The 25167-nt window shown below is 41.7% G+C and overlaps 1 protein-coding gene across 9 annotated transcripts in view; it reads right to left on the reverse strand.

The window, feature by feature from the left end:
• hdac4 (histone deacetylase 4) overlaps positions 1-25167 on the reverse strand; it is a 148514-nt gene that overhangs the window by 44562 nt on the left and 78785 nt on the right. For 8 of the 9 annotated variants that reach the window (XM_061791727.1, XM_061791726.1, XM_061791729.1 and 5 more), the window contains 9 exons: positions 17540-17668; positions 16633-16739; positions 16407-16526; positions 15408-15624; positions 10991-11202; positions 6449-6688; positions 2826-3015; positions 2054-2187; positions 1311-1413 (listed from right to left, as the gene is read on the reverse strand). In XM_061791727.1, the coding sequence (XP_061647711.1) occupies positions 1311-1413; positions 2054-2187; positions 2826-3015; positions 6449-6688; positions 10991-11202; positions 15408-15624; positions 16407-16526; positions 16633-16739; positions 17540-17668 (1452 nt within the window). The remainder of the gene's footprint in view (positions 1-1310; positions 1414-2053; positions 2188-2825; positions 3016-6448; positions 6689-10990; positions 11203-15407; positions 15625-16406; positions 16527-16632; positions 16740-17539; positions 17669-25167) is intronic. The other variant, XM_061791724.1, reaches the window with a different exon arrangement.

The raw sequence follows: 25167 nt of genomic DNA on the forward strand, positions 1-25167 counted from the left end.
CAGGCCATGGCGGCAGAGTGCACTCACTTACTTTTTGTAGATCTCCACAGGTGGTCCTTTGCTCTTGGACAACTCTTCTGATTATTCGTTGCACTACTCTTATCATTATTCTTTACACTCCTCTGTCAGAAATCTTGTGAGGAACACTTGATCGAGGCAAATCTATGGTGGTATGATTGGCTTTCCATTTGTGCATTATGACCCCCAACTGTGCTCACTGAAACTTAGATATGCGCCTGTAACCAATACCATCATTATGTTTTGCAAAAATTAGTTTGCAATGGTCTTGAGACAGCACTTTGCTCTTGCCCATCATGAGATGTGTCTTGACTCACACCTTGGGAATGAGACCTTTTTGTTGGCAATCAATTAGGGGTGAACCAGCTGATAGTCATGTGCACTGTCAAAGGGCTAGATTGCGGTTTGATTATTGATAGATTTTAGCTCCCTTTTTTCATGTGTTCAGTACTTATTCCTCCTGTGTCATTTCACATTATTACACACTTAATTTCTGATCATATTTGTTCTACTTTCTTTGTATGTATGGATCACTTGCATTGTTCCCAACATCCGGTGAACATTTCATATCAATAGCACCTTTTGAAATATATTTTGTGAGAAAAATTGTGATGTGTTCAATATTTATTTCAGCCGCTGTATAAACAAACAACCATTGGCCCTCACATTCACACCTACAGACAATTTAGAGTCTTCAATCAACCTACCATGTATTTTTGGGGGGGGGAATATGGGAGGAAACCGGAGTACCCAGAGAAAACCCACGCAGCACGGGGCGAACATGCAAACTCCACACAGGAAGACCGGATTTGAACCCAGGAGCTCAGAACTGTGAGGCAGATGTGCTAATTGGTCACCATAACGCCCGAGTACAATGTATTTCATTTAAAGTTTATATGCTTTTGTCATTGCTATATTGTAGTGTGGAGGTTTGTTCATTTTTGGGGGTGATTTATGATGATGAAAAAGGTTTCTCTCTCTGTTTCTTGCTTTAGTAGTAATGGTTACTAATAATAATAATAACAGTTTTTTGCATTTTTGCACATTATTTTGCAACATTATAGTGGTGGTAATAAGCTGTGGATTTGTACACTTAAGCTCCCACTGAATGCCACTGGGCTAAACTAAAAGCTAGGATGGCTGAGGTTTGGGTTTGAGCCTTTTTATTGTGACGCTCTTAGATTTAAAAATGAATGAGACCTAGTTTATTAGACAAATTGATTGAGTTAAATCATCTATCACGTTTATATGTTTTCAGTTTATCAGGTGTCTCTGATCAGAGTGTTACTTACAGTCCAACTTCTGCCGCAGTGGGTTGGTTCCATACAGTAGAACGTGGGATTCAGAGTGGACTGTCTGGAGTTCCTCCAGTGTGGCTTTCCTTCCCCGAATACACTAGAAACAAGAAAAACAGGAAAAAAGAAGACGCTCTAGTAGTCACTAACTTGTTTCTTCATGTTGTAACTACCCACTGCATCAAAGCCATTCCAAGAAAGTGATGTACAGTATGATGCTATGCAACTGTATTGTGTATGTTGAGAATATAGGAGTAAGTAATGCATACAGTGTAAGTTAGGCAGGTGGGCGGTTAGGCAAAGTCTGCATATGTCATTTAAATTTTAGGACGGTATTACTAAGTCTCCATCTGTTTGTCTCTATGACAGAAATGTGAGTTCAAGGCAATTCTTTGCAATAACTGGTTAAACACTTCCCCCTATTGGTGAAATCAAGACTTTCTCTCTGGAGTTTATTTACGTGTAATCAAAATGTAATAGAAGAGGATAATTACTTAATACACCCATCCATACAGTTCTTAAGAAGGTCATTATTCTTCTCGCTGTGCTATAATTAAGAAACATGGGTACATTCTTAAAAGAGTGCTCAACAACTCAATGTGACACTAATATATACTACTTAACTAATCAAGTTGATTGCAGTCAATCCTTAATTTTTCCACAGTGTTAAATTGTGTTTTTTGAATGTGAATTTGTTTTCCTGACTGTCCCCCTGTTGCCAAGTTAAACTGCGGCCTTACCTCGCAGTGTCCCCTGAGGCCTGTTTCCTGTAGACGAGACCAAATGCTCTGGATACGACCCGCATGTTCCGGATGGCTGTTTGTGTTGCCACACATACACTGGTGCTTTTGCATCAATGAGTCATACACCAGACCTGAACGATAAACGACACCAAAGAAACAGTCAGTGATTCTGATTAACGGTTCTGATTCAGAATAACTGTCCTGTTATGTTAGTTTCTCAGGAACATCAATTATGTTCTTGGGTCAATTTGACCATATCATTAACAGTTTCAATCGATGTTTAATACATTAATGCTCCAAGATCAGGCTTCAGTGAAGATAATTCGATGAGATAGGCCCCCAAAAATGTATGGATAAAATGAGTCAATTAGATCCGCGACATGAAGAGAAGGGTTTATGACTTGGTACAAGATACACCTGATTATTGCCAATACAGCCATCCTCAAAAAAGTAGTTAATATGTAAAGTTGAATGTTAAGACAGTGAGATGAGAGTTCTTGAAAAAGGAAGTTAATGGATGCTGTATGGTCGAAAGATGAGATGGCACATTATAAAGATATTTTTAATAATTTATGACCAGAAGCATAATGGATCACACTTATAAAATGTTGGACTATAGAGCTGCAGGAAAAATGAAGCGAAAACTCAAAAGTGGTGTAAATTGGATTGTAATGACTGTCTATTTCAAATTTACATGTCAGTCCTCAGACTTACTCGTGATCAGTACAAAATGTGTCGAAAACACACAAATGCTTTCTTTCCAACGGACCTGTAGTGAAACGTGGCTTGACCGCCGGCTCCGGCACCATCATGGGGAAGGAGGAGGAGGCCGGAGAGGACTGGGCCCTGGAAAGCGGGCGGTGCCCCGCCAAGCTGACCGACAAGCTGGCCGCCTCCATCGACGCCCGATAGCTCCTCAACTGGTGGATACGTTGTTGCTCCAACAGCAGGGTCTGCTGCTTTAACACCCGTACACACACACGCACGCACGCGCACACACACGCACACACACACACACGCACACACTCACACACACGCACATTCTCTTCAGTGAGATGCACACATACCGGTGATCGGGCCCATTTTGAGCATTTTTCCGATCAAAAACAACAAAGACCGCTAATCAGATGTCTGTGAAAGATTATTCACTGGTGTGGGGTGTGTGAAGTGATTTTTGACTCCCCGCTCGAATAACAGTTGGGGCCAACAAATCCTTATGCGTGTGGTCAACACCAAGTTCGGCCAAGCTACAGACTCCGTGATAGTGATGTGATTTGAAGTGATTGCCGGTGGGGCTATCGCATTGTTTGCTGGTTGTTTCCTAGTCATTTGTGGGATCTCTCACATTTTAAAAATTGGCTCAGAAGTAATAAAATCGCTGTGTGGACAGTGAATCCCCACCTATTTGCAGTTTGCTATTCACAATATTACATATCTGTGTTTGTTTTTTCTCTGGAACATATTTATCCTTAGCTATTCACGTAAAGAAAAAAAAAAAAAAAAAAAAAAAAAAAAACTATTTCCAGATTTTTGTGCTCTTTCTACGACAACCTAATATGCCACAAGATGGCGCCTAATCCCTAGCTTTTTTTGGTCAAGGAAGAGTATTGTTGAAGTGATACATCTCGACTGAATCTTAAGATCTTTGTATGTCAGGGATCATCTAAGTTCAGCCTGGGTTGTTAGTGAAAGTTTTATGGAGAGTCTTCATTACATGTGCATGTAAGTGTGCACTTCTGGTGCACACTTTTTCTTTATATCAAATAATCTGCTGGCCATTTATTTTTTAATATGATGAATTTGAAAATGTTGGATCAATGTTTGTGGTATATTTACTGTTTCAACTATTAATATAGTCAATTCAAACATTTGGGGGGCGCGCTATCAAATACTCATGGTTTTTCGCTATTCACTTAGGGCCATATCCTCCCGTATGTTCCACGCTTTTCTGTCTGCGCCCATTCTGCCGTCCACCTAGTTCTATCATTTGCGCGTCTTCTGCCCATGTGCGCACTTTGGGTGGAGTAACCCTAAAGTGTGGGCGTTCCCTCTCATATCTGGCCTTGCAGTTATTCTGCCCAAGACTTAAGTCTTGCCTCATGACTTAAGTCTTTCCTCATGCCCCTGTAGTACATCTAATGTCCCGGGACGGCGAAACATTATATTGCACATTTTGATTAGCTCGCGTCCTCCAAGCAGTCGACGGCTGGTGGTGACCCAGTGACTGATACGGCATGCTGACGGACACCTGGCCTATGTACGCTCACCGTGTGGCCAACTGCCACATTACACCGATACGCTGATCAACAGTTGGCCACTCGCTTTGTTGATGGCCTTCCAAACGTGAATCCAAGTACATATACAGTATAGTACAGTATTTATTTTAAAAGAGTGGGTATAGAGAGAGAATACAAAAACACATGCGCCTTTAAATTAGCCCGTTCGAGGAGCGGTGTCCACGTCTCATTGGACGAACGCCAACTTCCGTAGATCTGCACGGGGGTTAATTTCACAGGTAAAGCATGAGATATTTCCCAAATGTATTTCAATGGCATTCACATGTCTCAGGAAAACTCCACATTCTGGGAATTCTACCCACCTGCAGATTTCAATGAGTCAAGCTGTTGGGTGGGTGTGTCAGAAGTTATTGAAAACGTGCAAGTCAGGCACGTAAAATACTGACTTACGCACTAAGGGGAGAATATGGCCCTGAGTCCCTGGGGGGGGGGGGGGGGGGGGGGGGGGGGGGGGGGGGGGTTACTGCCCGCTTTACGGACGTGTCGTATGACAGTGGAGACTGCATTTTCTCTCTCTTGCCAAAAGATGGCGCCCTGGGCACAAATACCAAGCTGTGTGATGAGGTTGAAAGAACACATCATATTTGAAAAAGATGTTGGAAAAGCTATAGTTATAAAGAAGACAAACAGAATTTTGTGCAAAATTCAAAGTAAGCTGGTTTCAACATGGAAAATAACATCAAACAAAAAGACAAGTTTTCAGTTTGGTTGTGCAGCATACATACACTTGGCCTAATTGGCTATTTGAATTACTATACATTGTCTCACGGAAACTTAACCCAAGTATTGCCGCGTGATGGGATGCACTTTCCACTACACAATTCAAGTCATCAAGCACTCCTGTGTTGCCATCCCGATAGGCGTGTCCGCTTACACTACGGGCGCCATGGCGACAGCCAGAGGAGTGTCTGATTGAATTTGGCTGAGGACGGCAGGGATGGGCGAGACAGCAAGAGGACACGACGTCCTGACTGTGTTACAGGAGATCGTGTGTTAGTTTGTGGGGCCTGAAGATGTTATCACGGGTGTTTTACGCTACAAACAAACACGATCTGTCGGTCTGATGTGTTTGCACCATAAAGGGTTACAGTATGCAAATGAGACCAGCTACAATTATGAGCACAGTCTGGCGAGATAAAATGCAAGACAAGTTTGTAAAAGCTAATAATCCTCATCAATTCTTTCATCGCGTTGCTGTTTGCTGTCAAGTGGTCATGGTGGTCAGTGTATACAGAATACTGAAAATAACACATTGTGATGTAATGAATTTTGTCCAGAAAATGTTGCAAACATCTCGACTGATTTCCATTAATCAATTTTTATAGCACTTGTCCTGGGGTCACAGGTGAGCAAGAGCTTCTCCTGCCTAAGCTGACGTTGGGCGGGAGAAGCGGGGTACACCCTAGACTCATGATCGCCAGCCAATCAATGGCCACAAATAGAGAAACAACCATTTACACTTATGGACAATGTGGAGTCTTCAGTTGACTTGAGATGACTTTTGGTGAGAAAAATGGGGTAGACCCTTGACTGGTTGCCAATCCATTGCAGGACATCTATTTCATTAATTTTCATCGCTCTTATTCTCATTAGGGTCACGGTTGAGCTGGAGCCTATCCCAACGGACTACTGGACTGGTCGTGAGCCAATCACAAGGCACATATAGACAAAGAAAAATATTCACAGTCAAACCTATGGACAATTTAGTGAACCTAACATGCATGTTTTGGGAAGGCAGAGTACCAGGGGGGCAGGTAAACTCCCCACAGCAAGGCTCGAGCCGAGATTCAAACCCGGAACCTTTTGACTGCAAGACAGATATGAAAACCACTACGTACTGACCTCTTACATAATTTTCCGTGCAAAAATAATGAACAGTACAGTTAAAAATTGTGTGTGTGGTGGTGTTTTATTGTCCATCTGCCATGGCTGTCTGCTTGCTCCCACTGACTTCCTTTACAAAAGAAAAACACTCCAACATTCAGCAAAGGAAAAAAAAATACTCAGTGTTACATAAGAAGAGAGATGAAGAAGAGAGGGATTCTGAGATGGGATTTGATGCATTTCAACTTCTTCACATGGTTTCTCTCCTTACCTGTCGGAACAAGAGCTCCTGCTCAGCCTGCCTCTCCTCCTGCTCCTGAGGGTCAAGGGGCTCCTGCTTGATGACCACGGAGGAAGAGGACGGTGATGATGATGAGGAGGAGGAGGACGAGAGACCCTGATGCTCCCTGAGCTCCTCTTCCGTCTCCTCCGGGTGACTCTGGTGCTGCCTTGATGACACAGATGGCACGGAGCTGGCAGCTGAGCACTGGTCACCGGGTTTCGACATGATCTGGACACAAAATTAAATGTGGAAAATGTCAGTTTGGCAGATTAATTCTCGCTTCTTGCGAATTCATGTACAGTGGTGCCTTGAGATATGAGTAACGTGACCTTTCGAGTTACATATAAGCCGTTCGGCCGATCTTTTGCTTTGACTTCAACTCATCTTGACAACAAACAACACTTCAAAAAAGAGGCTTCAAGCTGTTTATTGCCAATCCCAGCCATTTAGCTTAATGCCAACAATGTAAAATGCCATACACGGGCTAGCAAAAACAGCATTGATGTTGTGGTAGTTACTGTATAACGTAGAAAATATAACAATACCCACAAACATATATTCGTTATCCTTTACAAAAAATATTACTGCAGCTCACTAAGTCCATTGAGAAACTCTTCTTTGTGTGTGTGTCTCTATGTCTGTAATATACTGCCCCCGGGTGGCTAAAGTGCACACAGCAGAAGGAGTAGCACAATGTCTATAGAAACGAAGCAAAAATTGTGGCAAAAACTATTGAATGATGTAATTACTGTTTTTATAACGTACAATGCTAGCTTTAGAATGCGAGTGCTAGTTTTCTCATGTCAATATCTGTCCTGCGATTGGCTGGCAACCAGTTCAGGGCGTACCCTGCCTCTAGCCCAAAGTCAGCTAGGATATGCACCAACACACCCGTGACCCTAATGAGGATAAGCGATTTTAAAACTGCAAACCTTCCCTTTAAGAAACATTAGGGACCAAAAATGATGAAAGAAATGGCTCATATCACCTGTTTTTAATTACGAAAAATTTGTCTGCTTACTGCCATAACGAACAAGCAAAACATCGAATATTAATCAAACATTACTTGAAAAGTCAAGCCAGACCTGTTCTCAGAACTGTTGTTTGTTTCAAGACTCATGAGAGTGTGTTCTATTCTAAATTAAGTATGGCTAACTTGTCCGGGCCTGCATGAAAGGAAAAACACTGAGCAAATGATAGCAAGGCTACAGAAAAGACACAAGAGGAAGTAAAGAAAAGTTTTTTTTTTTGAATAATCTTCATGTGATTGAGGTCTCAGTTTGTCATCGAGCACCTTGTGTAGGTCAGAAATGGAGTGGATCAGTGTTTGTGCATATGCACACGCACGCACACACTCACACGCACGCACGCACACACACACACACACACACACATACACACACACTTTGTTGGCATATTGCCCAGGGAACAGTTCATTGACGTCAGAGCACAGCCTCTTGCCTCATCCTCGTCCTTCTTTTCCAAACAAACTCAAAACAGCCATTCACTCCCGCAACACTGATTCGCACTGGTCCTCGCTACCTCTGTTTTCTCTTTCTCTGCTTTCTCCTTCCTCGTGCTACCACCTTTAGACCACAGGAAAGAGTGGCCGTTGTCAAAACAGAGACACTAAACTAGCCAGTTGAACCAAGGGAAACAAAGTATGATTGTGGAAGCTACGTGATTCTCATTTGCATATATTTTCACCGAATAGAGAGTACTACTCAAGTGTATAAAGAAACAGATAGCCCTTATCTTTGGTGACTTCACTGCTGTGGTCACAGAGCTTGTCAAAAAAGCAAATCAAACATACAGATGTGTTTCTGAACAAACATTCTACAACAACAAAAACAACAAAATAATAAAGCTGCCTCAAAATCTGTTTTTCCACATCAAATCCTTAAAATGGTCATCACACTTTGACGCTGACAGATGCAAATTCCTTAGTAGTACGAGCTAAGGGAATCGCCCAAACCGAAATGGCCGATACCGAGTTAAATTTCTGGTATGGGTCCTTGAGACTTTGTTGTGGATCCTGTCATGATAGACACATCCACCCAATTCCGCGTCTATTTGTGAAAGTGAAAACTCTTGGTTAGGAGAGTTTTTTTGTTTTGTTTTTGATGCCTCCCCTTTTCACGGGCAATCCTCGAAACAATCAAAACGCTGATTCCAGGCTCCGCCCACATTACCTGCCGTAGGTGAAAAAGCTTGGCAATTTAGTGTCACCCAACTGTCTAAGATCCCTGCTTCTGATTGAAGCTCATTTGAGTGAATTCAAAGCACAAGCCCTGGAATTTGCCCAACATGGGTGCTTCAAACCAACTTTACCGACTTCCTGTTTAATTTCCTACATGGGACCTTAAGATCTTTTCACGCGTCCTGTCATTATACACGTCAACCAAATTTCGTGTCTATTGGTGAAACCAATGTCATCGGCTAATATTTTAAATTTTCCAGGGGGCGCTACTGAGATAGTTTTGGGGCATCATGTTTGGAACCCCTAAAATACATCCATCTTCACCAGAATACACACACGGTGCCAAAATTGCTGAGTTTTTAGGCATGGAGAGGCCCCCCAAGAGGCTGTTAATTTGATGGAATTTAATTTTGTTGGATTGAAGTAGGGATGCACGATAAGTATCAGACCAATACAAAAAATTAAATAAAAATGGACCGATAACAAGAGCTGTATCATTCAGCGAGGCGCTGGTCGTAGCAATATTCCTGTTATGGCTTCTAAAATACCGTAATGAAAATGTAACTAAGTGCGATACTAGAGTGTCTCATTAAATGTCAGATTAAATGTCAAATTTAAGTACTATTGTGCCATCTGATTGAACTAAAGCAGTCACTGATAAGAATTTATGATTGGTGCAATCTTATTGATATTCTCGGCTAATCAAACTCGTTAATTTGCTAACTTGTCTGGAGAGCAAAGAGTGCAAAAGAAAGATTAATCTTTTTCCACAGAGTGACTTGCGACAATCAGGATGTACTGGTGTTAAACATTTTAAGTTAATGAAGCCTTCAGGTAATTGCCGCACCCAAACCCCCCCCACCCCCCAGTACCACCCCACAACCTTGTCAAGAAGCCAACTCTCATTTACACCTCAAATATACTGTACATACATACGCACACCACCGCACCACACACGCCCACCATGATTACGGTGAGTCACATTTCCTGGAAGCCATAGACGGAGGCAGCATCGTTGGGAGAACAGTTGCCATGGTGACCAAGAGAAAACACACATATGCACACGCACGCACGCACGCACACACACACACACACACACACACACACAAGAAATGCTTGGGAGACTTTTCTCATTGCCTGCTGTATAATCTGATGTGGAGACATTCAGGATCACACAAATCATAATTCCCATGAAAAAGTGAAATACAATATCCATCCATCCATCCATTTTCTATACCGCTTATCCTCACTATGGTCGCGGGTGTGCGCGAGCCTATCCCAGCTGACTCTCGGCGAGAGGCGGGGTAGACAGACCCTGAACTGGTCCCCAACCAATCGCAGGGCACATATAAACAAACAACCACTCACATACACACCTACGGGCAATTTAGGGTCTTCAATCAACCTACCACGCATGCTTTTGGGATGTGGGAGGAAACCGGAATACCCGGAGAAAACCCACGCAGCCACAGGGAGAACATGCAAACTCCACACAGGGGAGGCCGGATTTCAGCCCAAGGCCTCAGAACGGTGAGGCAGCTGCTAGTGTCGCCGAAATATATGTCTTTGTTAATAATTTAATTTGAATTTGAAGACCCTAAATTGCCCGTAGGTGTGAATGTGAGTGCGAATGGTTGTTTGTTTCTATGTTTCTCGAGTATTGGCCACTCCAGTTCTCAAATTAAAGTTTGTATGTTGAATTTTTTATTCATGAGATGCATACTCGTCTAAATCAAGGTTTAGATTTAATTCTGAAATGGGGGCAGGCCAGTATTGCATTCAGTACTTTTCCTGATTCATCAGTGCAACACTAGGCCAACACCCCAGAAAGTGAGGATCAGCGATTGATAGAAGACTCTAGAAAGTAAGAAGTGCTTTTGCCTGGGTGCCATTGTATCTACGTGTTAGTATAAGTTAATTTCTTTACAATTTTTCAAGAAATATTGATGGATTTAATGTTTGGACTTAGACCAATACTGCAAAAAACTATTTTTTTCTTTCTTTTCAGGCAACCTAGATGATACTGACCGCCATCCAACTTATGAAACTGAAGATGATGACAGTAGCCCAATTGAGGATAAAAGATTCATTATAATACAAAAGTCAAAATAATTTGGCAAAAAGCCTAAATCTGAGGTAAACCCCAAGTTCTGTAAGAGCAGGTATCCAGAATAAGTAATCATTGCGATATAAATCACCAAGATACCAACCCCCAGTCACTCTCCTGTAGAAAGACAAAAATGGAGTTCGCCCACTCTAGTTCTCAGTGGGTCTTTTCTATTGTATTAAATGTACATAGTATTTTATATAGTGACGAATTGAAGTGGTACCTTGTTGATGATGTGTTGCTGATGTTGAAACTGTTGCTTGTGCTTTTCCAGAAACTGCTGGTGCTGCTGCTGGACCACCAGCTGCTGCAGGGCCTGAGCTTGACCGCACTGCTGCTGGGGCAGGGGGGCCGACTGGGTACGACCCAAAGGGTGGTGGCCGCGGGCCAACTTGGAGATAGAAGGCGACGGGAGCGGAAGGCCGCTTAAGCCAACTGCGGTACACAAAAGCACAAATGGAGTTGGAAAGCACGCTAGACTACTTAGATAAAAGCGGGCAGATTGTTTTCCTTTTAAAGCTACATATGAGAAAATTACAGTTGCAAACAATTGTTTTAGAAAACGTTTTCACTTGCTGAGCTATTGTAATGCTAGTGGGATGTTTGTGTTCTATGATTTTTTTTTATCCCTAGATGAAATTTTAAATAAAACCATTCATCCTTTATTAGGGCTCACTCACTGGTTTGTACACCATGTTATTTTACATCCACATTTATAAGACAATGTCATAAGTTGTTATATAGTTCTTGAAGAGCTATTTTGCACTGTATAACTAATGTTGTTTCTAGTCTTAATGTTAGCTGTGCATATGCTATGTATGTTAACCTTCAGTTTAAAATAAACAAAGTTTATATTTGCTGATGTGTTGTAGGCTACTACATAATCCAGTTGTTTATTCAATTATTCCATCAAAATTTTCAAGAAATGCCAGTTTTGCACCATTTTGTGGTTAATTGCGTTGCTTTATGCGAAATAAAACTTGTAATGCTTAAGATCCATTACATTTACCTGTATTTGATTTACATTTCTTTTAGCAAAATTGTTAATATTGACCACAGGTGGGTAGGAACGTGCTACATTTACTCCGTTACATTTACTCAAGTAACATTTTGGATAGATTTTACTTGTCAGAGTAGTTTTAGTGAAGTATACTTTTTACTTTTACTCGAGTATTTATGTTAGGAAGAAACTGTACTTTTACTCCGTTACAATCATCTACATGCCGCTCGCTACTTTGCTTGTTCCAATCCACCGTGATTACCACAGTGAGGTTTGACTCAAGTTCACTAATCAAACAACACAAGAACGTCACATGTCCGCACTCAAAGTCTTCCATTGGGCTTCGCGGGCCAATCAAAGTGAGTCGTGACAGCTACGCGCGACTCGTGTTTACATTACGGACTATGCAAAACAACAGCTTTAGCATGTAGCATAGTTTTGACATTGCCCAAACGTGGATATTTAAGCCCACTTCTAACTCGAGAAAACACCTTGCGGTAAGTTGCAGTTGTACGTTCTGTTCTATCTCGCTCTCTCTCACACACACACACACACACACACACACACACACAAACAAACATACTATCAATAAGTGTGGTCATCAAACAGCTTCTTCATTCAGTCATTTTAGTGGATAAAGCAAATAATGTTTCTGTAAGGCCCTATGCATGTGTTGTTGTTGTTGTTTTACTTAAAAATTGAAATGATGGCAGGTGTGTGTGTGGACTCCCATTGAACACGAGTTTGAATGTGATCTGTTACTTCTGAACACAGCCACATGCCAGTTATAAGAGGGAGTGTATCCTTGTGCAACCAAATTTATTTTTGATTTATTTTATTTGAACTTTATTTAACCAGGTAAAAGACCAGTTAGAATAGAACATCTCTTTTGCCATGGTGACCAAGCCAAAAAGGCAGTAAGTTAAAAGTCAACTCCAAGTAAATCACATTCAAGTTGATTTCAGTTGTTTATTTTCACCTCCCCTCTCAAAAAGATACAAAAATAAATTAGTTGAGCTGTACAAATTCTAGGTAACATTACTAGTGGAAAAAGTTTTAAAATGATTTAGCTTGATAAAACAGCACAAAAACCTGGCATTTGAACAAGGGTGTGTATACTTTTTATATTCACTGCAGCCTTGTTCCTGTTTTTGTAATCTGCCTGGTGAGCCTACAGTATTGTGCTGTTTAACAAGTGGAGTCAATTTCTTGGAGCTGAATTTGCCTTAATTTGCTATTTTACAAAGATTTTATTTTACAAAGATTTTATTTATTGTTTAGTAGTATCTGAAGTTGCACATTCATATTTTATTGACCGTATTTTTACGACCATAAGGCGTAAAAGTCTTAAATTTTCTCCAAAATGGACGGGGCACCTTATAATGCGGCGTGCCTTATGTGTGCACCGAGTTCCAACATCTATAAATGTTGTTGTGTGATCAGCGCTCCGCTTGACTTTTTTTTTTTTTTTTAACTTTTTTTTGACCGCTTGACTGACTGGGAGCATTTTCTGCCGACACGCTACTTATACAGAGGAAAAGCGGACATGGCTTAGGACAGCATGCGGACGTAAAGGGGGAAGGGTGCGTGAAGGAGGACGCTATAGCCACACCCCCAGTAGGTATATAACGCCGGGGTGTGCATTGTGCAAAACAACATCGGTTTGGCTAAGGACCCCCGAAAATGGCACCTACGAAGAGACACGCTTACGAAGCACATTTTAAACTGCAAGCTATCAGTTACGCGGAGGAACGTGGGAATCGAGCAGCCGCGAGAGAATTCAAGATCAACGAATCCGAAGTGGAGGAAGCAAGTAAACGAGCTTCGCCAACTCAAGAAGACGAAGCTGAATTTCCGCGGAAAAAAAAGAAAAACAAAACGCGGAAACAAGGCGAGGTGGCCCGAGTTGGATGACCAACTCGAGCAATGGATTAATGAGCAGAGAACAGCCGGGAGAAGCGTCTCAAGTCACCATTTGACTGCCATGCAATAACTCTGCCATGTGCAGCAAGTGAGGAAGCTTGCCATCATTCCGGGAGGCTTGACGAACCGCTGGACATCCGTGTAAACAGGGTGTTCAAAGTGAAGTGAGTGGCGTGGGAGCCATGGATGACAGATGGCGAACACAGCTTTACTAAGACTGGGAGGCAGCGCCGGGCGAGTTACGCCACAATTTGTGAATGGATTGTGGATGCTTGGGATAACGTGTCTGCTTGCACTGTTGTTCGAGCTTTCGTAAAAGCCGGCATCATTTCTGAGGAGCCGCACGGCAACGAGACTGACTCCGACAATGACGAGAGGGAACCTGGCGTGTTTGATTGAGAACTTGCCCAGCTGTTCCTTTCGAATACAGAAGCTACGGACTTTGATGGATTTGTGAATGAGGATTAATGAAAAATAACGTGAGTACATTGTTAAATACTTCAATAAAGTACAACCGAACACAGTTTTGCTCCCGCTGCCTTTTTAAAAACATTGTTTTAGCGTGCATGCATGCTACCGTATGTTTTAAGCTAGCGTATGTTTTACCATGCCTGTGCCCAATAATACGTTGCACCTTATGTATGTGTTAAATACAGAAATAGACCCCGTAACTGAGACTGCGCCTTTTAATACGGTGCGCCTTATGGTCATGAAAATACGGTAGTTATTTTTATTTTATTTGCGATCATGCGCTGATTTAAAAAATAAATCAGAAGTTACTCACGATTTACTCAGAGTATTTTTTTTACTGAGTTCTTTCTTCCTCAAGTAATTATTTGGAGGACTACTTTTGACTTTTACTTGAGTCATATTATTCTAAAGTAACAGTACTCTTACTCGTACAATATTTGCCGACTCTACCCACCTCTGATATTGACAAATAGCGTGATCATTTTGGTCACTATCATAGATGTTAAACTTTCAAACATTTGAGATGAAATTTCTCTAATTATACACTAAGCGTCTTTGTTTTGTTCTTTTGTTAATCTGAATATTTAATGTTACATTGCTTAAACTTAATAAACCACATTCATATTATCAGTGCTTTGGAATTACTGTTAAATATTATTCTTCCAACAAATACATTGCCTTTTTTGGTGGACTCAACATGCTTGAAAACATCCATCCATCCATTTTCTGTACTGCTTATCCTCACTAGGGTCGTGCTGGAGCCTATCCCAGCTATCTTCGGGCGAGAGGTGGGGTATACCCTGAACTGGTCGCCAGCCAATCACAGGGTACATATAAATACACAACCATTCGCACTCACATTCACACCTAGGGGCAATTTAGAGTCTTCAATTAACCTACCATGCATGTTGTTAGGATGTGGGAGGAAGCAGGAGTACCCTGAGAAAACCCACGCAGGCACGGGGGGAACATGCAAACTCCACACAGACGGGGCAGGGATTAGAACCCCAGTCCTCAGAAATGTCCTTCTTACACCATGTAACATGGGCAGAGCATGGCATCAAAGATTGAAAATCATTTCGAGGATTTGCTGTGAAAAAGTGGCTTCGAGAGCACATTCTTCACCGCTTGCGGCTTTAATTAGAATTGTAATACTTACAAGCTAGAAACTATTTTCATTTACGCAACCGACAGTTCAGGGTTAAGCCACAGTAGCAAGTCCGATTGTACTCCAGTGAATACTGACCCATTGGACTGTGGCTCTGCTCCAACAGCACCATGTGTTGGAGAAGGGGGGCATGGCCAGCTGCGCCGCTTCCCACCCCCTCTCTGTCCAGACCTGAAGATGCCAAGTAGGCAGGCAAGTGAGCAGCGGGCAGGAAAGGGGGAGTCAGAGGAATGTTCTTCTGCAAGGCAGCAGGCAACGCCAGGCGGCTCTCGGCATCTTGATGTCCTGATATTGTCTACAAAAAAAGAGAAATGCAAGGGCAGACATTGTTGAGATGCAAAAGGAAGTCAAGTCAGACATACCTAAGGCCGGAATATGAGGAAATAAAAGCAGCGGAAAAAAAGAAGCAAAAATACAATAAACAAAATTATAAACACACCACTGTTGTTCTTCTCTCAAATACTGCTGTATGTGGCTAAAAGCTTTGTTAGTGAGCACTTCTCCTTTGCCGAGATAATTAATCCACCTCAGAGGTGTGTCATCTCAAGATACCGATAAGGCAGCATGATTATTGAACAGGTGTGCCTTAGGCTGCCCCAATCAAAGGCCAGTCTATAAATGTGCAGTTTTAACTGTCTGATGGGGGGAGGGGGTGGGGGTGGTATACTGACTGACCCTGGATCCTTCAGTACAATAAAATGGCACATTTTAGAGTGGCCTTTCATTGTGGAAAGCTGTTACAATTCTGTTCCAATTGGCCTATATTCCCAGACATTTATTATTCTGTGTAAATACCAACGCATGACTCTACTGGGATATACCATTTGTGCACAGTATGTGTATTTGTTTGCAATCTGTGATGTCACCTCGTATTTACTGTAGGCTAGTATGCTAGCTAATACTATTGATGAGCCTCAGGGAAAGGTGGTTTGTTTGTGTTCAGTAAGTATAGTAAATCAATGGATACAGTCGTTATGTAACATGGGTTCTTGATTGTGTACATGCTAGATGCATGGTGTTGATGCTTTGCTGTGTTGTGACAAACACTGTATTCTATAATATTGCACGTGTACTCACATTGCCTCCAGGACATGTAGCTGGCAGCCCCAGGGTAATGTTGGGCAGAGAAGGGGAGGTGTAAAGTGAAAGATGGGGGACGGAACCATCCCTTGAAACCAGCCGCTGAAGCAGGGACGTCTGAATGGGGACATGCAGACTTTATTATGGCACACATGAATGGGTTAAGCATGTTTCCTATACTCTGTACATTTATTCACACATCAGTGAGTGATCATGGTGTTACCTCTCCTGGGCTGCTGGAGATGGGAACGCCATTCTCATGAGGGATATTACTGGAGCTGTTGTTGGGGGAGCTGGGACCAGAGCCTGGGGCACTGCTGCATGCAGAGTCTGGAAGAAAGACGAAGCAATTTTTCATTCTTTTTACATGGCTTTAACGCAACGTTGAGGCTGGAATGCAATTGAATGCCAACGTGTGATTTTTTTAGACTGTATATTTCCATGTACATTTCAAGTGACAAATATCCAATCTCCCTATGTTTAAATTAAGAGAACACATGAAACGACATGCACACAGCACAGATTTCTCAGTGAAAAAGACTTGTTAGTAGGAAATTGTTCTTACTTTTAGCCTAAAAAGAAAGATGATCTTGAGAAGCAAGTTTTTTTTCATTAGACAAGTCATCCTATTGTAAGTTAAAATATCTAACTTTTTCTCAATAAGATATTACAGCGCATAGTACAGCTCATAGTAAGTCAGAGTTATTCGTAATAAGCCAAAACCACTGGTTTGCATGAGGTCCCAGCTGAACAGCAAGACTTTTTAAAATGTTATTTTAAGAGTAAGACCAATTGCACAACTTCTCAATTCAAGAAATTTATGAATGACACCAATTAAAGTTTTAATTCACCTGTTCTTATTGACAAACACATCACAAAGGCAATGTTAACACTTAAACGATCACATTTATGATATACAAACAAACAACAAATTGAGAACAAACACAAGAGCAGCATTAAGGTGGAATTGATTTTTTTTATCAAGCTAATATAAACGATAAAAAAAGCAGATTATGATGTTGCTGATTCTGTTCTGGGTCAAGGTTAGGATTTCGTTCAACTGTGCCACCCACTCAAGAGCAAAACATTGGAATTGTGTCACTTAAACCATGCGGTTGCAATCCACTCACCGGCAATATCCAAGGAGCGTTTCTTTGCTGTGGGGAAAGGGCCGTCTTTCCTGCGAAGGAGGGGGCTGCTTCGGCGCTCCGTCACCTTCTGCTTTAGTCGGGAGCGAAGCTTCAGGTTGGGTTCAGAGGCTGGAAGGAACACAAGGACGGAATTAACCACAGCCGCTAAACACGAATGAAATTTGGGGCAAAAAAATTGTGATTTTAAATGGAGCCCCCTCTTGAGAAATGTTTTAAGCTCCAAATGCCCCTTAAATGACACAGAAATGTCTTTATGTTGAGGTTATGTGTGTGACTCCGGCTATGGTAGTTGGAGGAAAAATACTTTGTGTTGGCCTACTGTACAGCTGTTATGGTGGATGCTGGCCAGTCTTGCCTTTTTTACCCTCTGCCAGAAAAGTCCAAACAGTAAGAGCTTTCTTCTCTCCTCTGGCAGCTTCCTTCTGCTTAATTACTTGACTCGGGCCATTTAAAAAATGTTTGACCTTAAAGCTCTTCCCACAGACTTGTATCTCATAGATCCTTCTACTTTCAGAGAAAGAGTTGGCTCTTTTGACTCATCTAAGAGCGCTGTGATCGTCACACACTTCAAGTTCAACCGAACTCATTCATATAAATGAAGCTATTTATGAAGTTAAAAGTACTGTCATTGCATTTGTAATGTCCTGTAGGTATGTTAAGTAGACAAAAAGCGCTAAAGCCAAACGGTAAGCCGAGTTGCACTGACTTATTGGTGGATGCACAGATTAGCGTTATTGAACAGCGTTATCTTCTGATAAGCGGCACATACTTGATTGCTCTGTGAAATTGGTGAAGTGTCTGCTTCATGCACTACATGCACAGATCTGCCACACTAATTCACAAGTATAATTCAGCGGCATGGTAATGAAGTTCCGCCTCCACAAGGGATAATACAATCCGTGCTGTCTTGTGGGGTGCTCACTTTTTTAGACTGGTTATCACGGTAATAAAATCCTCCCTTTGAGACTCGTTTGTGATTAAGGGCTATACAAATAAACTTGACTTGACTCCAGTATATCCAGCAGTATATGGGACAGGGTGACCACTGCCTCACTTTCATGAGACTGGGCCTCCCCATCAAAACAGGCTAATTTCAGTAAGACAAAATATTAGGGAGTAAAATACGTGCAAAATTCTTGATCCTTGCAATATTTTGACAAAGGCATATCCCAGACCTGTTGGTTAAAACACCTGGGAACACTTTGATATTGTGGAAAAAATACATAAGACAGTATGTTTTCATACTGTATTTCTCTGTGGAGAAAGGTTTGATAAGGTAGTAGGGGTTGAACCAATCAGTCGACAAGTCAACAAATCGACTTTACTATTCCGCATCAATATTTACAACTTAAAGTCTACTAATCGCTAATCACGTGTTTTGGCATCTCGTCTTACAATCGACAAACTCTCAGAGGACTTTCAACTCGCCTGTATGCTGACGTTGCCAGACTATAACGCTCTGCGGAGCAGAAAAATGTCCAGTCAACAAAGCGACACAGTCTTCATAGATCTGCGTGGGTATGAAAGTACGAAAATAAGATGGTGGTGGATGAGAATAGCGGTTAATCTCGCTTGCTTCGGCTATTCTCATTGTCGCTAATCTTGAAATATTCAGACTAGCGGGACTACGGGACTGGCCTCGAGGAACGAGGGCCGCGAGGCGAAGTCAAGCTCCATCTTCATTGTCAAAATGTTATGTCCAAAATGCGAGAGAAAAAAAGAGAAAAACATGTCACTTTACAACACTATGTTAGAAAACAGGACGCAGGATGGCAGCCTCCCACTAATTTCAACAACTACATTCAGTGTAAAGGTGAGTTGAATTATTAATAATTTGTTTTTATTTGGTTCTGACAAAATATGTGTTTATGTGAAACAGGTCCGTAGCGCACAAAAGTAACTTCGATTCGACTGTCATCACATCATAGTCGACTACAAAAAGCCTTTAGTCATTCAACGCCTATTAGGTAGTTCTCTCTCATTTTAAAATATTCATTACCATGACGCAACATTTATCCTTGCATCAGACCTGAATTGATTCCAAGACTTTAGCCCATACAATCTGCAATGCTACAATTTCCTGAAGTTGATCATTACACTGGTCAAATTGTATGAAACTAAAAAGGAAAAATGACACACAAATAAACCACAAAAACTCGGGATAAAGGATACAAACATTTATTGGGGCACACTTATTGGTAGAAGAGGAGAGATGGCTTGAGAGTGGGTCGGCGAGGAAAGAGTCAAGGTTCAATTTGTGCATCCTTCGCAATAAAGGCATGGACAAAATGGAGTGCAGGGGGAGAAAAAAGCGACAAAGAAAGAGAAGTGGAGGATTAACGAGAGGTCAAGGGAGGCGCTTGCAGCCACGAGTGTGCTGGTCTCAGGACGCAGTGACTTTGACGGTTGTTAATGCCGAGTGGGCAAAAGCAGACCAGTGTGCACACGTGCAAAACCCACTCTCTCGGTGAACAGGGCCCAGACTGCTTTTACTGCTGACATTGGCGCTTTTACTCACCTCCATTCGTCTCTTGCGCTAATTCCCTACCTCTCCCTTGCTCTTGGCATAACTTTCTCTCCTCTTCATTTTTTTTCAATCTCAGCAATACTTTTTCTAAAAATAACACATGAAGCAAATATGGAATTTTCCACATTATTTCAGGTCGACGGTCCTATTCCTCCACTTTACGGGTTTATTACTAAGGGCAGCAACCAATCTTCTCAATGGACTGAACCTCACACTATAAACACAGACAATTACGAATTCATTCACTGGCAGCCGTTTGTTTTCAAAGCAGAGTTCCCCATATTCTCAGCCGTTTCAGACCCATCCATCCATTTTCTGAGCCGCTTCTCCTTACTCGGGTCGCGGGCGTGCTGGAGCCCATCCCAGCTATCATCGGGCAGGAGGCGGGGTACAACCTGAACTGGTTGCCAGCCAATCGCAGGGCACATAGAAACAAACAACCATTCACACTCACATTCACACCCACGGGCAATTTAGTTGTCAATTAACCTACCACGCATGTTTTTGGGATGTGGGGAAACCGGAGTGCCCGGAGAAAACCCACGCAGGCACGGGGAGAACATACAAACTCCACACAGGCGGGGCCGGGGATTGAACCACCGTGCCGCCCGTTTCAGACCATTTTGACTTATCTTTCAAGACCCACAGAATATTGTGTTCTGTGACAATACAAAAACTACCAAAAGAAAGAGTAGGCTATTTTCTTTCAGCAGAAAAAAACATTTTTGTTTCTAGCGTTCTCCATTCTTTAGTAATTAGTAGACGATGGGTTGGTTTCACCAAAAACAAAGCTTTCTGACAAAAAAACCCAGAGAAAACAAGCTCTTCAATCCCTTGCACCACTTCATCCTTCAAGATCAAAATCAAATCTCATGAGAAACATTTTCACGATGCACAGCGGATTCGACCAGGTCCACATTGTGTATGGCAGTGCAAAAACATGATGAAAGGTCGCTTCATAGAAAAACAACATTTACGGACTCTCGCATTTGATAATAATTCTACCTTGATGACATGATTAGACCCTTAATACCTCAACAACGAGGAAGGAAATTGCTTCTATTAGACAAAACATATTGACCAGTGTGTTTGGAAAAATTGTGAGACCTGCTTTCGGTGCTCGAGTCACGCAGGTTGAGTCATGCAGGTTTTTCAAAGAAAAGAAGCAGGAAGATGTGTACTAATCAATATTTTTGCTGAAATACATCAGTGCAATTCCCAGAAAAATCGGCAATATGTAGGCAATTCATTTAGACAACTCAGATATATCTGTCTCACGCACATTTCTTCAAGTAATCCAGTCTGCTTCCTTATCACCTTGTTGCTTTTAGTTTATATAGTCTTTTCTTTAAACCTAACGATTACAGAAATAGCCATGCCTCCTGTGGGTGCATGTCGTAGTTGTAAACAAGGGCGCTCCAAAGAGCTGGCTGACATTTTCCCTCTGATCTTGACAAGTAGGCCTTCTCGTGACCTGACACTGTTCAAATGAGCGGCATCCATTACAGGCCGTTTACAAAGCCCATTATGGTAAACAAATGTGGTGGGTGGAGAAGAAAAAAAAGTGGTGTCTTTCTCATTTACATTATAAATACTTAAATATCAATAAGAAAGCAATGCATGAGGGCTATTGTGCATATTTTAAAATCCATTATCACCACTATTACAAACGCCTACAATAGTGCTGTAAGATATGATATATAAAAAATTTACATGTTCTATGCCTTAAACTAGCCATTCTCAAACTTTTTACACCAAGTACCATGGTGATACTTGGAGACCTAACTATTTTTTTAAGGTGTTAAAACAGCTCTCCAAGTATCACCATCATCATCACTGCGGTCCCTCTTCAAGGTTTCTTTTTTCCCCAAAATGGGGTTTTGAGTTTTTCCTTTCCCGATTGGGGGGTTTAGATTAGGGGATGTTGTCAATAATTGCCATCTGTTGGCCTGTGAAGCCCTTTCAGACTCTTTTGTGATAAAGGGCTATACAAATAAACTTGACTTGAATCATTAACAATAGAATTAAGTAGAGTGGTAGGCCTGAGTGTTCATCAACAATGAGACAGAGGCTCTAGTATCCATCCATTCATCCATTTTCCGTACCGCTTATCCTCACTAGGGTCGCGGGCGTGCTGGAGCCTATCCCAGCTATCTTTGGGCGAGAGGCGGGGTACACCCTGAACTGGTCGCTAGCTAATCGCAGGGCACACATAAACAAACAACCATTCACACTCACATTCACACCTATGGGCAAGTTAAGAGTCTCCAATTAACCTACCATGCATGTTTTTGGGATGTGGTAGGAAACCTCGAAGAAAACCCACGCAGGCACTGGGAGAACATGCAAACACCACACACGCGGGGCCGGATTTGAACCGTGAGGCAGATGTGCTAACCAGTATTCATATTATAGTGACATTTTTGTGACATGATTTTGTAAAAATGCCCAAAAGATCAAGAATGATAGAACACTATACACACTCTTTTTAAAAAAAAATTGGTCTTGCTGAAATCATCCTGTTATGAGGAGTTGGACCTCTCGCATTAAAATGAGCCAACTGCTCACCCTGCCCCAAACATAGCTGGGCCAATTTATTTACATTTTGTTACCATGACAACTGTCAGCTAAAGCTAATCTGTGCGTCAAACAAAACTCACTATAGCTCTGCTTGGCTTTTTGGCTTTGACGTGATAGTGTCTCAGACATTTTAGTCCAGAAAAAGTCAAAGTGGGCGATCTTCACCCAGCCTAGCTTCGGAGAAGTCTTCGGAGAAACTCGATGCAGGGGTAATCAAACAATTTCCCATAATATGTTCCCTTTCAATACGGAAACAAGCATGTAGCAGTTATCAGATCTGATTGTTGAGAGTAGGGGAAGCATAATGCATTTCTTCAATGAATAACACAAAAATGTCACAAGCGTGTGTGCGTGCGTGTGTTTGTTTGTGTGCGTGTGAATGCGTGTGCATGTGCGTGTGTGGGAGTGTGACAATGACCGAGAGCGCTGCGTTGTCCATGCAGGCCAAACGGACTTCCTGGGATTGCATTCAAAGTGCTTCTCTGTTTGCTCAGAGCCAGTATAGCAAAGCCTCTCACAGATTTGGACAATGTGCGCCTGTTGCACTTTGCTGCATGTCTGAGCTCACTAGACAGAAAATAATTCACAGCATATCTATAATTCACATGGACATTTCTAAAATGGGTCACCACGGGCAGAAAAAAAACAAAAAAAGAAACGTCATGCATGACAGCGGGGCTCGTCAGAGGAGCATACAACTGTGGCGTCCTCTGTTCCTCACTTCCTGTTGAACAAAATTCATAGCGCTGGCCATTTGATCTTATCTATATTGACGCACATGACCCATACCAATGTTTTATATATTTCTGCACAGTAAAGACTGGCACAGTTAGTAGCGTGGTAAACACGTACCGATTTTTTACATTACACCTGATTTTTAAAACATGACAGACTCTGCATGCTCGAGGAAAGAAATTGCCATGTGCGTTCTTACAATGTATTTAAAGTTTGGTGTACTAGAAAATAACAATAGCCTATATGTCATCGTACAAAGACTGACCTGTTAGAGGCAGTCGGGTGCCACTGAGCATTCCGACTGCCAGAGAATACAAAGAAGAAGAAAGAGTAGTTGTATACTACGAGAAATTAGCTCATTTAGCTTAACTTGCTATAGTTCCGTTAAACGTCACCATCTATCTGCCGGCCTTGATGTTGACCTTGTTGAACTGGTTTAATGTACAATTGTCGGCTGCGACCATTTCCTGGGCAGATAGGTGAGAAAAAAAACCACTCTAAACTCGAGTTGGGCACCGTTTCAATTTGTCCAATTCCGGTTCCAATTCCAATCCAGGTTCCTTAGTTCGATTCCGGTTCCAAACGATTCTCGATTCCGATTCTTTTATGGGGCTGGGTCAAAAAAGTTTGCATGGTTTAAATCAAGTGTGTCCAAATTATGAACATCCATTTTCTTAGCAGACAGCAGTGTAGACTAAAGTGAAAATTTGACTCAGGGTTCTTTTTAACCAGTATCAATATCAAACCTATGAACTAAAAGGCATTGTGTGTGGAAATAACCCAATTGACTTAGTATTCATTAATTAATGTTTCAGCTAAAACTTAAATATAGCATTGTTAAAATGGTTATTTGGGACTGTTTTATAACATCAGATGGTTTATACTGTATGTGCAAGTTTTAACTTGATTTCCTGTTTTGAGCTTGTAGCCTTTTATTTTGAAGGGTATGCACCGGAACTCAGCATTTTCACACGAAAAGTAACTTTACATGGCACCGGTGAGTTTATTTTTTTTAATGGATGGAACCAAATTCTATAAAATGTTGATTCCTTTCCCGATTTTCACCGATGAGGCACAAGGTTAGTGTTTGTGATATTGTGCGACAACGTTTATGTGAATTTTGTCCCAATTCATTGTGATGTAAAGTTGCTACGGTGAAGTGTTAGTTCAATGTTAAGCTTTTTTTTCTGTCATCGGCTCTTACGTTGGTTTGAAGACTAAAATAAACGCTAAAAACCATCAGTGCAAAAGTGCAACAAACCGTTTACCTTGTTAGCTGTCATAGACGTATTTTATTGTTTTACTCACCCAGTTGACTGAGAGTTGACTTCCCTGAACCTCCACGCGGTGTAGGCTGAGGCTCGGAGCGCGTCAGATGCTACACATCGTGAAAGCCTCCTTTGCACAATATAATCTTATTCCAAGTGTTGCACTGAGGCGACTGGTCATTAATTTTAACAAAGTTAAGACACACTTTTGTTAGCCGTTGCTGCTGTTGGGCACAAGCACATCTTCGTGTGCGTTCTTCTTCGTTGTTTTTCGCCATTTCTTTGTTGGTTTTCCTCACCTCTTCTGGGCGGGCGGACTATAGGCATCGAAACTGGGAACCGAAATTTTTAAATTTGAACGATTCCGGGAGAAACTGAACATTAGTCTTTTCTAAACACACCCCATGATTATTTTTCTAAATTGTCTGATAATCGGACCTTCGCTGACATTCATTGGAAGGGAGAAAATGTAGCTTAAAATCAGTCCGATTATCACT

The sequence above is a fragment of the Phyllopteryx taeniolatus genome, chromosome 12 (assembly GCF_024500385.1).
Source record: "Phyllopteryx taeniolatus isolate TA_2022b chromosome 12, UOR_Ptae_1.2, whole genome shotgun sequence".
NCBI classification, from domain to species: Eukaryota; Metazoa; Chordata; class Actinopteri; order Syngnathiformes; family Syngnathidae; genus Phyllopteryx; species Phyllopteryx taeniolatus.